General features: G+C 37.3%; 1 protein-coding gene across 1 annotated transcript in view; it reads right to left on the minus strand.

Moving 5' to 3' along the window:
* Positions 1 to 12959, minus strand: part of TM9SF2 (transmembrane 9 superfamily member 2) — a 35061-nt gene that overhangs the window by 9173 nt on the left and 12929 nt on the right. The window contains exons 5-12 of the mRNA XM_075714053.1: positions 10609 to 10738; positions 8863 to 8987; positions 6675 to 6786; positions 3340 to 3419; positions 3136 to 3244; positions 2879 to 3011; positions 2518 to 2637; positions 292 to 349 (exon numbers count right to left, since the gene is read on the minus strand). Of these exons, the coding sequence (XP_075570168.1) occupies positions 292 to 349; positions 2518 to 2637; positions 2879 to 3011; positions 3136 to 3244; positions 3340 to 3419; positions 6675 to 6786; positions 8863 to 8987; positions 10609 to 10738 (867 nt within the window). The remainder of the gene's footprint in view (positions 1 to 291; positions 350 to 2517; positions 2638 to 2878; positions 3012 to 3135; positions 3245 to 3339; positions 3420 to 6674; positions 6787 to 8862; positions 8988 to 10608; positions 10739 to 12959) is intronic.

Below are 12959 nucleotides of genomic sequence, written 5' to 3' on the forward strand. Positions count from 1 at the left end.
AAAAGAAAGCAATGAAAAAGTCTGCCTGTCTAAAACTTAACTACTATCATAATGCTCTTTCTTAATCAACCTTTTCATGTGGTAAGAGTAAACAAATGCTTAATGAAAAAAAAAAATTCTAAGGATGATATGCCATTAACATATTCATCTTTGTCAAAAGCACCATGATATTCTTGTAGCTTCTGGAATAAAGGGATGACGACTTACTTGTATAGCTGAAACTTAAATTAGCTATGCGTGTCAGAGAAGCACAATTTAATTCTTTTAATCATGGTGATATTCTCAACTTACCCAGGACAAAGGAATGATGTCAGCAGGACATTCGTTTTCCATTTCTCACCTCCAAATGCTGTATTAAAACATTTGACAGTCATCAAAACATGCATTAAGCTCACAACGATTAATTTTCCAGTCCATTTACCTGTTATACTTAGATTGCAAATACTCAAATAATGTGCTACCATGCCCAAGTTTGAAAGAGTAAACTAAATCTTTAGTAATAAAACTGAACTCCCTTCTCACATTGCTTAATCACAGAGCTTCAAAGCAAAGCCTCAGACCAAGGTCAAGAAAACTATCCCAACTCAATAAACCGGGTCTCTGACCACTTCAGCTGTTAAAAGGAGGAAGCAGATTTGCAGTACTTTTAAGTCTTTAAAAAACAGTTTAAACCTGGAGTGATTAAGAAGTTTAACCTTTCCAGCATTTGACTGCCGGTTTCAGTAGGTGGGGAAAAAAAAAAGTGAAAAGCAAGCTTAACAGTTTTCTTGAAATAATTCTTGTCTAAGAATCTTACAAGAAAGTCAGGACTAACATGCTTACAGAAAGTAGTGATGCTCTCTTGAGTCTTAACAGCATTAAGCAGTGCTGATACCAAAAGACCAAAGATAGCTTTATTAAGAAAATCTTTATGAATTTGCACTACACTGATAAAAATTATAGTCAGTATACTTTCAAATTAAAATATCCTGCTGGAATTCAGTGAAGCTGACAATTTCATCTGAGCATTGCCATAATGACATGCTTCTTTACTTCAAGAGTCAGAAGTGATTATGGTTAGAGTGATTTTAATTAAGTTTCTATTTCTTTATAAAATCTTGGTAGAACATGGCACCAGTTATTAAGGTTAACCATTTAGTTTCAACTCAGGTTTCACTTTTTAAATGCAATGTTGAAAAAACCCCCACTTTTAAAACTGGATATCCATTTCAGTTGCATTTTGGTTTACGTCTCACATTACTTTATTTGTATACCATAAGGAGAAACATTCATGTTTACATGCTCTATACAGGGAGCCACCTTGTGTTATAACAAGAGTATCTCTAGATCAGTCACTCACTGTCTTAGTAGTTAAACACAATATTCAAGTATCAACTAAATGATTCCCAATAAGTATAATATGAAATGTAATTATTATTAGCTATATCTCCACCAAAGATACTAGATTCAATTTACCATCAATACACTTCAAAATATCCTTCAAAACACGTACTATACACCATGATATGAACAATAATTCTGTCCTCAATTATGCTCTTAGTCCTAAAGTCTCCTTCCATTTAAGTCTAACTGGCTTGAAGAGAAGGACAAGGAATAGCTCACTACCAGATCACTACCGTTGTGGAAAAAATCCCTACAAAATACAGCCCCAGTGGTTCTCCTCACATGAAAATTACAAAATGGTTGGAAGAACGAACTCCAATGCCTACTGCCAGGTTGAAGTTCAGAAACAAACTCCTATAGATCTGTATGTTCAGAACTGAAATAGTCCAAAAGACCCAGCTCAGTCATAAAGAGTCTTGTACCTTGAGTAAGGTAATTAAAACAAGCTGTATGCGGAATGGCATGCTTCACCTTAAAATAAACCAGAGGGTAGAAGGGCAAACCATTTAAGGTTGGTAAACAAGCCTTGAAACAATGGCTAGCTGGGATCAGTTAAGGAAAACAGTGTCAACTAACTACTGTCAGGTGCTGAAACACCACTGGGTTGATTTCTACAACTACAGAACACCTAAAAATCCTTCTTCCTGTGCCCCTGCCACAGTCTGGTAAGCACCATTCTCCCAAAGACCTAGGAACTAGCTAAAAATAGGTGACAAATCTCAGGCATGCAAGAATAGAGGGTCATGATTTGGGGAGGAAAACAAAAAAAAAATGCTACCAAGCAACACTGATGGCTAAAACTAAATGCAAGTTAACATCCAACCCCCAACTGTAGGAAACAGAAGTACAAAACTGTCTGATGTAATGAGCTTAGTATTAGTAAAATGGAATTTGCTTTCCAATTCCATAAATACATAGTAGCAAGAGCAATTCAGGGTCTTTAGGCATGATCGCATCAAACCCGATGTAACCACGTCAGTGTTCTATATGTATTTTCTGTTGTAACGGTAAGTACATTTCTCCATCTTGCCCTGAGGGAAACTACAAACAGTACTGGAAAATAAAAATCAGTTCTGTGATGATAATTTACTTTAATGAACTCAAGCCCTGTCATTTTAAATAACTTTTACTCACATTTGTAGAATCTGGCAGCAACATAACCGGCTGGAGTTCCAAGCAGTACCCACAAAACTACAGCACAGGTCATTAGAGCTCCCCGGTTAGCAGGTGACAAAAATCCCAGGCAAGCAAAAACTATGAAGCAGAGATGCAAAATTTGGAAAGTAATTATATATTTGACTTAAAGCCAGTATATCAGTTATCTTAAAATCTGTGTATACTAAGTTGCATGTCTACTGTATCAGCTCAGCTGTTTCTAATCTTAGACTTAAGAAATTTCTAGACAAAATCTATACTGCTGTTTTTACTAATACCTTGTGATTAGCAATGAAAGATCATCTATACTCAACTAACTCCTCCCCACTTTATTACTTACACAGGGTTACAAAAGTCATTATTAAGATCTGTGTGCCAGAGCCTAGAAAAACAGACAACAGCATTCCTTTTCTTGGGGGCCTGAAAATATCACCATGAACCAGCTTCCAGCCAAATTCTTCTTGAGCATCTTCCTGTAAAGGAAAATACACCTATTTTAGTACAGTAGATTGCCATTTAAATAGCCTGTTACGGAAATACATTTAGCTAAAAAAATTACACTCCAAATAAATTTTAGGAGGTACATTTCAGACTTACTGTGGAATCCATCTGATTGTATCTCGCAATGTCTTTATGCAGTGTCCTCAACATAATCATAGCTACCATTCCAGACAGAAAGAGGACAATCACCAAGGAATTCATAATACTGAATTAAAAAAAAAAAAAATTTAAAAAATCATCATTCAAATTGCCATGTAAACACTTCAGTACAGTACACTTAAAGACAAACTGTCTTCTCACCTAAACCATTGAATGTGAGTGTGAGGCATGGATTCCAAAATATAATCCCACCTTGATGCCCACCTTATATTTTTTTCTTCCTGAAAGAGTAAACACATCAGTTTCAGATACACTCAGTATCCAACTTAAATTTACAAGTTGATGTTCATGCAAAGCAATCTTAAATTTCATGACAAACAAAATTTAATTTTGCATGCCTTAAAGGGAGTAGTTTAATAACAACTACCTAAAACAAACCTAATATTTGACCATAGAATCTAAACAAAAATATTTTCTGAATAGTACTGAGCACCCGTGTCTTCTTTGGACGTAAAGGCATATCAAATTAATTTAATTGTGCTTCCTCCCTTCAAGAATTACACTAATTCATCTGGAATTCAAATGACAAGCAGAGTAACAAAGAATATGCATTTTTAGCGTATGCATTTTTAGCGTATGTACATCAATATCACGGACACCGAAAAACTCAACACTGCTATATAGTCTCCAGCATAATGTTCCACTGTTTAGATAGTGCTCTGTCCAAATTATCCTTTGCTTTGATACAACCTTGTTTCAGTACCAACCACCAATCCAATTACATTCAGCTTACACTCCCAGACAGGTGGGGAGACAATACTACAAAACTTACATGTTAGTAGAAGGAAGCAAATTATTCCTTCATGCATTTCAGCTGATTATACTTATTCAGACTGAACATTCATTGATAAGAAACACTTCAAAGAGCATTTCTTTGTTTTATTTTGCAGAATAAACATGAAAAAAAGGAATAAACAGTGCTGATCAACCTGAAGATGGCTATTAAACAAACCATAAACACTAGCATCAATTAATAAAAATGGCTAGGTGTTTTTTTAACAGGGTGTTATTTTAGTAATTTATAACGTATGAGAGCACGAATGCTTTCCAGTAAAGCCAGTTTTTGAAAATATAAAAGACAGTGGGTTACAAAATTTAGCCAAGATCAAATATCTAGTTAGCTGAGGTAATAAAACTAGGTCTCAATGCAAGCAACAAGTTTCTAAACCAGTATCAACAATTCTAGCACATAATCGCATTTTTCCCCATACCTACACTGCCTTTTTTCTGTCTTCCTGAGATGACCTGATCTGCCAACCCAAAGGAATTTCGGAAAATGACCTCTAAGTCATGTAACATTGTGCACAGCACAGTAACACACACACAGCTGGGCATGTCACTTTTTGGTTTTTTGTTTGTTTTTTAAGATAAACAATATAGTAACATGAAGCTAAGGTCATTCTTAAATACTAACTTCTCACATGTTTCCAGAAGTACTTGCTTTTCAGTATACAAATTAATCTCAGCATCATAACTGATATAATTTCTCAAAATATAATTATTAATCATATGTAACATAGCCCCTTCTGACTATTTTCCTTATATTATTTACACTGTTGTCCTGGTTTCACAGCACTATACCAGCTACTAGGAAGAAAATTAACTCTATCCCAGCCGAAACCAGGACACTCTTATAAGCTGTTAGAGCGGTGTTTGAAGAATTACCATGAAAAATTTGAAGAATTACAATTCTTTACTCTAGTAATGTACTGGATTACATGGTAGATTTCAAAATAGTTGTCCTGGTTTCAGCTGGGATAGAGTTAATTTTCTTCCAAGTGGCTGGTATAGTGCTGTGTTTTGGATTTAGTAGGAGAAGAATGTTGATAACACGCTGATGTTTTTAGTTGTTGCTAAGTACTGCTTATGCTAGTCAAGGACTTTTCAGCTTCCCATGCTCTGCCAGGTGCACAAGAAACTGGGAGGGGGCACAGCCAGGATAGTTGATCCAAACTGACCAAAGGGCTATTCCATACCATATGATGTCATGCTCAGTATATAAACTGGGGGGGGTTGGCTGGGGGGCAGCAATCACTGCTCGGGAACTGTCTGGGTATCGGTTGGCGGGTAGTGAGTTATTGCATTGTGCATCACTTGCTTTGTATATTGTTATTATTATTATCATTATTATATTGTTATTATTATCATTACTATTTTACTTTGTTTCAATTATTAAACTGTTCTTATCTCAACCCAGGAGTGTTTCTCACTCTTACTCCTCCGATTCTCTCCCCCATCCCATCGGGGTAGGGGGAGTGAGCGAGTGGCTGTGTGGTGCTTAGTTGCTGGCCAGGGCTAAACCAGGACAAAGAGATAAAAGGGGTTCATCCCTAAGACAGCATGGTGATATAACAATATTGTAAGACCAGTGCTTTACCGCGTACTTTTTATGACAGCAGCAGTGGATCCCACACCCTAACTCAACACTACCCCCAACTAACTTTAAAGATCAACTATGTAGTCTCCATTTCACCACAGCTGAACTGCATCCTACAGCAGGCTATAAATCTAGAATCAAGATAGATATATGAACAACCTTGATATGACAATGGCCTATCATTTTGAAAGACACCACTGGCCTTGCAATCAGAACAAGAAAAATGTTAAACAAAATTAAAAATTGCCCTATTGCTATTTTTAAATCTATTAATTGCCAAGATTCTGATTAAAGTCCATAACAACAACAACAAAAAGGAAGGCGTAGACTCCTTCATATCCAGAAGAATCACAGAATTGTCGAGGTTGAAAATACGAACTGCTGTGTGTGAGCTATCCCTTCAGTACATAGAGAGTCAAGAAATTCAGTTAGTTATAATCTGCACTCTTTTTAGAGAGTCCCTTGCAATTTGAGGCCTTAGACTAATACATAAACAATTTGGGAAAGAGTGGGAAACTTTAGGAAACAGTTCCTCCAGCAAACTCCATTAAAAAGAACCCCAAAACCTCTTGCTTCTCACCAGAATGAGACATATTCAAGCATCCCCGCTCCCTATAGCTGCCTGATATACTGCTCCTCTGTCTTTAAATAGAGAGTAGCAGAACAAAGAATACCAGCTTCCTACTCTTTTGCAAATTTCCATGGGAGGAAGACCTTGAAGAAAAGAAAGCTTTTGCAGCAGGAGACCAGAAAATGACCAGCTTCAACCTACCTACAACACCAATTTGCTGAAACACACAATTTCTCAGACTTAGAGCTTGGATTGAAAAATAATCTATCAGACAACCTAGGTAAAAATGGAAAGTGTGATTCTTTAAAAAAACCCACATACGCATTTCACATTCAGCGTGTGTGGGGTGGTATGCAAAATTGTAAAGCGTGCGGTTAAATCCCAAGCCACCTCTGACATTCCAGTTCAAATTAAGGTTTAAAATAACAAATTTAATATTCTGAGATAATTTTAGTTGTCCATCTTTATAATTCAGAGTATTAATGCATGATTTTAAGAGGTAACTACCACAGAAAGCTTAGTACTCACTTCAAAAGAAACCGAGTATGTGTAAGCAATTTTGACTTCTCCATTAGCCTTATTACTTATATCCATAGGTACTCCTGAGCAATCGGGCTTGTCCGGATGAGTATGCTTGTAACTGCAGGAAGAAAAACCACAGAATGAACGCTGCTTCAACTAACACCACTCAAAGAATTCATTGATCTTACACAAGCATCAGTTTAATCCAAGATTCTTCCTTTAAATATAAAAACTGTTCTTAATGCCTCATAAATTTCAGAACTCATACAAAATGTAGCATAAGCACAGGAATTTCTGATAATTGAACATGTTCAACAATAGTTGTCTCTTCTAAAAAGAAAAACACGGAGAGCACAGTCTCTAAAGCTAAGCACCAAAAACTGAAGAAGTCTGAGTACTGCTATGAACCTCCAAAACACTCAGAAAGTTACAACAGAGTTACTAACTTTTGTCAGAAAAAAATACTTTCATTATGATGCTGGACCAACAATGCAACAAGCTCAGTTATACCAAGAATACAAAAGAAAGGAAAGACAAGATGCTAAGAAATAATAAAACCTACATCAGCTGTGCAAAAGCCACATAGACACCAGAACAACTGACGAGTGTATTTGTGAAATCATTCCATTCAAATCCTGATTGCTGAAGACATCAAATGTTGCACTGGTTACTCCTACCTCAGGCACTGGTAGCCTATTCCATCAGAAGACAAAATGTTCCCTAGTAGGGAAATGAGGGTTGCTTCACTGAACACATACCACTTCCAGGTTTTTTTGGGTTTTTTTTTTTTTTGGCCCAAATAGGAAATAGTGCACAAAGATCTATCGAATTCAGAACAAAATTATTTTAGACTAGCCTGCATGATCACACAATCATGATCACACAAATCAACAAGAAAGCTAATCTACAGGTCACATATCTGAAAACATTTCTGACTAGCAACAGGTCCCCAGATCTAAGCAAGTATCTTTCTTACCAGTCACAAGCGGTGTTCCTCAGGGCTCTGTTTTGGGGCCAGCCTTGTTTAATATCTTTATCAACGATCTGGATGAGGGGATTGAGTGCACCCTCAGTAAGTTTGCAGACGACACCAAACTGGGTGGGAGTGTCGATCTGCTGGAGGGTAGGATGGCCCTGCAGAGGGACCTGGACAGGCTGGACCGATGGGCCGAGGCCAACTGGATGAGGTTCAACAAGGCCAAGTGCTGGGTCCTGCACTTGGGTCACAACAACCCCATGCAACGCTACAGGCTTGGGGAGGAGTGGCTGGAAAGCTGCCTGGCCGAAAAGGACCTGGGGGTGTTGGTAGACAGCCGGCTGAACATGAGCCAGCAGTGTGCCCAGGTGGCCAAGGTGGCCAACAGCATCCTGGCCTGTATCAGGAATGGTGTGGCCAGCAGGAGCAGGGAGGTGATTGTTTCCCTGTACTTGGCGCTGGTGAGGCCACACCTGGAATACTGTGTTTGGTTTTGGGCCCCTCAATACAAGAAAGACATTGAGGTGCTGGAGCGTGTTCAGAGAAGGGCAACAAAGCTGGTGAAGGGTCTGGAGCACAGGCCTTATGAGGAGTGGCTGAGGGAACTGGGGTTGTTTAGCCTAGAGAAGAGGAGGCTGAGGGGAGACCTTATTGCTCTCTATAACTACCTGAAAGGAGGTTATAGCGAGGTGGGTGTTGGGCTCTTCTGCCAAGTAACAAGTGATAGGATGAGAGGAAATGGGCTCAAGCTGTGCCAGGGGAGGTTTAGGTTGGATATTAGGAAAAATTTCTTGACGGAAAGGGTAGTCAAGCATTGGAAGAGGCTGCCCAGAGAGGTGGTGGAGTCACCATCCCTGGAAGTATTAAAAAAAACGGGTAGATGTGGCACTTTGGGACATGGTTTAGTGGGCATGGTGGTGTTGGGTTGATGGTTGGACTGATGATCTTAGAGGTCCTTTCCAACCTTAATGATTCCTAGTTTTTACTTTCATTAAAAAATAATCCAGCCACCAAGCCAGGAAACATGAAATTATTACTCTACCCTTAATTGGTTTAGTGGTGGACTTGGTAATGTTAGGTTAATGGTTGGACTGGATGAGCTTAAAGGTCTTTTCCAACCTAAACAATTCTATTCTATGATTCTAAGTATCTTAGGATGGACCACTGTTTGATGACAAGTTATTTCCAAGTACTAACCTTTTTGGTTCAAGTACTAACCTTTTTGGTTCAAGTTTAGCAGCAACTAGTCTTGCTCCCAGAGCTTCATTTTCCACAACATGGTAATATATTTTTATTTCAACATGGTTGAAGATATAAAAAGTATCTTTTTCGTGAAATTCTGACTGCAATGATAAAAGATGGTGTGAAACAATCAAAAAGACAAAGACATCTAAAGGCCTTAGGCAGAAGCTTACATAACAGAATTTTAGACTGTGTACAGTTTTTCTGTCAAGAAGTTCTCCTATGAGATGAATGCGGGATTCTGGGAAGACAAAGACAGTAAAGTCTTTACATTAAAGCCTTGCATTAAAAAGACAAACTAGAAAATACGATGCTAAGAACTGTCTACTACAGTTGAAAAGTAGAAAAGCTTATTTACATATAAAATTTATTTATAAATATAAGTATTTATTAAAATATCTCAGGAACTGAAGATGTCCCATTTTATTTAATTGAAGTAGCGAACTGTATAGATAACTGTGACAACTTTCATATCAGAAGCGTTTCATAAACATCACCTATTTTAAAACAATGTATATATTTTTCATTGATTAAACAGAACCTCCCAAGACAGACAATGCAAATAATTGCTCTCTGTGACAGAATCATCTTGACATTTGAAACCAAATATGCACAGGGATGAACTGCAAGCAGCAGGCAAGAATGCTGAATATAAATCTCAGGTGAAGGGAAACATCAGCTTGGAATTTAGTCAGTTAAAGAGGTCGTTAAATCACAAGCATTAGGTCTACTGAAGTTTAATTAGTACTTCTTCAGGGTTCTATCCCCACCCCTTTCTACAAAGCACCCTAATTATAAAAATAGTTATATAAACAAAGTGTTCTTCTACAGTCCTTCAGTTACTCCTTCAAAGGTTATTTTCCTTTTATTAAAAACAAGTATTTAAACAAGATTAAAAGAATATTGCCAGATTACATATTTGATCATAAATGTGTTTCCAGCATCCATTCATATGGAGCCTCTGAAATCAATTCATTATGGAGGAAAGGAAACAAAATTAGAAACTGCAGAAACTGTCATCTTTGGTAAGTTCTATTAAGTAAAACCAACCATTCTGGTAAAACCAAAAACCTATTCCAGGTTCTCAGTGACCTCTCCATGGAAGAGGTCTGCGGTAATCTAAAAACATCCTGGATTTTCTATTGCATTCTTATCTCCATAATACTTACAGTGCATTTATCTGGACCTCCACCAGTTAATCCAATAGGTCTGTCTCTCACCAGAGAAGCTTTGTTCACTCAGAAATCTTATATTCTGCCTTCTTTCACTAGCCCACACAGTTTTAGGGAAAGCAATCCTTCAAGAAGTGTTAATTTCCACACAGAGGTACAAACATGTCTATGCAAACTTGCTTCCATGAAAATACTTCTATCCCACAAAAACGTGGAGTCCAAGCCTTTGAAAGTTTAGACTTCTTAGGCAATGAAGGATGACATGGTTTTCTTCTGCTTCACCTTTTGCAGGTACTAAATGTTATGCATGTTCATCTCATCCCTCTATTTTTTAGAGCCCTTCTGTATTACGCAACAGAAGAGACAAAGTTCTTAGGCTTAGATGAGGCTTACAAATTGTGGTACTGGCAGAGATATCAAAACACATACCTAGTTTTAGGCAATGAGGGTTCTTAAGATAGTGAGGACCCATCATAGAAACAGGACATAGGAGAAATGCTAGTCTTTAGTAAAAAGGGGATAGTAAAAAAAAATAATTACATAAACATACATTAATAACACAGGCATCTTTTGGACGGCCATCTTCTGTAATATAGCAGCCAATAGGAAAACCAGGATTGCAGAACCTCTGGCTATCTTCAACATCATAACACCAGGTCACAGGCATGTTGTCTACAATCCTGTAAATGGCACAGTGACATTCCACAATCTTTTGAAATACACAGTGTAATGGAAACAAAACCAGATTATTATTAATCTAACTTTGCTACATTCATTATTGGAAGATTAACTACAAGAATAATACTTCTTTCAGATCTTAACCCATGGAATTGCACCAACTGCCAATCCAATTTCCAAATGAGATATAAGCATCTAGCTCTTCAACTGAAACTTCCTTTTTTAGAAAAACAGTATTTAAAAAAATCAGTCTATTTCTTCAGAAGGTGGCTTGGAAATAGGAGGCTTACTCTGTAACTACCAAAACATTCTATTCACTGGACTAGTTTCTGAACTCCCGTTACAAATATAGTCCAATACATAAGACTCTCCCACTCCAAAGTGATAACAACTTAACATTTCATTATTTTGTCACAAAATGAAAAATTTTGCCTACACACACATACATATTAATTCTCCAGCTTCCTCATTGCTCTTCCATTAGAAAATACATTTTTCATGGCACTCTTTAAACTTTTGTTTTGCACTAAAGCTAACATGCAAGTTTGCTGGGGTGGTTTTTTTGCTACTTAAGTGAATTCCTAACCATCAACCTCAGTTGCAGTTCCCTGAGAGTACGGAATATTTTAACTAGATCGTTTACATGAGCAAAAAATTGTAAGCCACATTTGGGAAAGTAATCACTTTCAAACCTCCCTCCATTATTTACCTGCTGCCTTTACATTATTGCCTCACAAGATTTATATTCATATTACCTAAAAGTCCTGAGCCCAGTAGGTTTATAGCTCAGTTTCAATGAAAAATTTGTAGCAGAATCCCAAACCCCCATGAGTTGTGGAAAATAAGACAGTAAGATACAAACAGTATCCAACATGCTACAAACAGTACAAATGTCAAAAACAAAAATATACTTTCAAACATAAAGAAAGTTACCAAACATGGTCACCTGTCCCTTTGTAAAAGGAACTACTAAAAACCAACAAACCTGTTTCTTTATGTTATGAAGTGTTTTAACTAGCCAGAAGATAAATCCCAAAAGAAAGTCATTCAAAGAAGACTTAAAATTCAGTAGCTGCCCTTTGGGAAACATTAATTGCTCCAAGGTATGTTTTTAAAGGTCTATTAATAAACTTCACACATGAAGACAACTGCCACTTTTTGTGCATCACTAGACCAAAAGAAGGACATCCCACTGAAACTTAACACATTTTTGTGAAACTTATCAAGCTACTAAATAGCCTTTACAACGAAATGTCTCATCATTACAACCACTAGGCTATTAACGTTAACAAATACCTCATACCTGATAATACCTCATCAGGTACTTTTCAATACCTAATAAAACACAGGAATTACAACTTCAGACAACAACAAAGCATTATTTAGTTTGTTGTGTATTGTAACAATCTCTGAGGTAGCACTATTTTTTAAAGCACATCAATACATGGGGGTAAAAAGAGTGGTACATGGCACCTTTTTTCACAAAATGTAAGGAGATCTGCATTATCCCTACTGTTAGCTCCTGGACAGAAATAACTAGCAATGTTCACAGCTCATACTGACACAGTGGAAGAGTTGAAGACAGGCCCTCCAAAAACACAGTTTCCAGGTTCTCGGGAGATTCCAAAGACTATCACAGAGTTGCGAACAGCAGTAGCACCAACCAAATCCTACTCATTTCACCATGCTACTATGAGGCACAATTAAGCTGCTGATTAGGAGCTATTCTGGATGCAGATTTATTACACTTGGACCATATTTGGAATTTTAGCTCCATAACATACGCTAAAGATAGCTCTTGCTTTTGTTAGTATTTTCATTCCATAATCAAAACCAGGTAAAGCACTAACCTACTGCTAAAGGGTTCAGTTGGGATAAAGGCTTTCCCTTGCATCTTCTACAGCAAAGACATACTGAGCTGCCTTCAAGCAGCAATGCTGGAACAAATTGATAGTTTAAGCAGCAAGTAATTTTTCACAGTTAATCTTCAAATTTAAAATGACTTGAAGAGATTATACATGTGGGGCAAATGTGCTATACAACACTGTTCTTATATGTCTCTCAAGAACATCTGGTGATGAACACTGTCAGCCAAGATATCAGTATAGCTGTTGAGTCCAATTCAGTATGTCAATCCCTAATCTTATTAAGTGGCTTTTAAAACCTTAGAAGTACTTTGCACCATCTGTGTTCCCCAGGAATTTTATGATAAATTGAAGCTGG

This window comes from Pelecanus crispus, chromosome 1 (genome assembly GCF_030463565.1).
Source record: "Pelecanus crispus isolate bPelCri1 chromosome 1, bPelCri1.pri, whole genome shotgun sequence".
In the NCBI taxonomy this organism is placed as follows: Eukaryota; Metazoa; Chordata; class Aves; order Pelecaniformes; family Pelecanidae; genus Pelecanus; species Pelecanus crispus.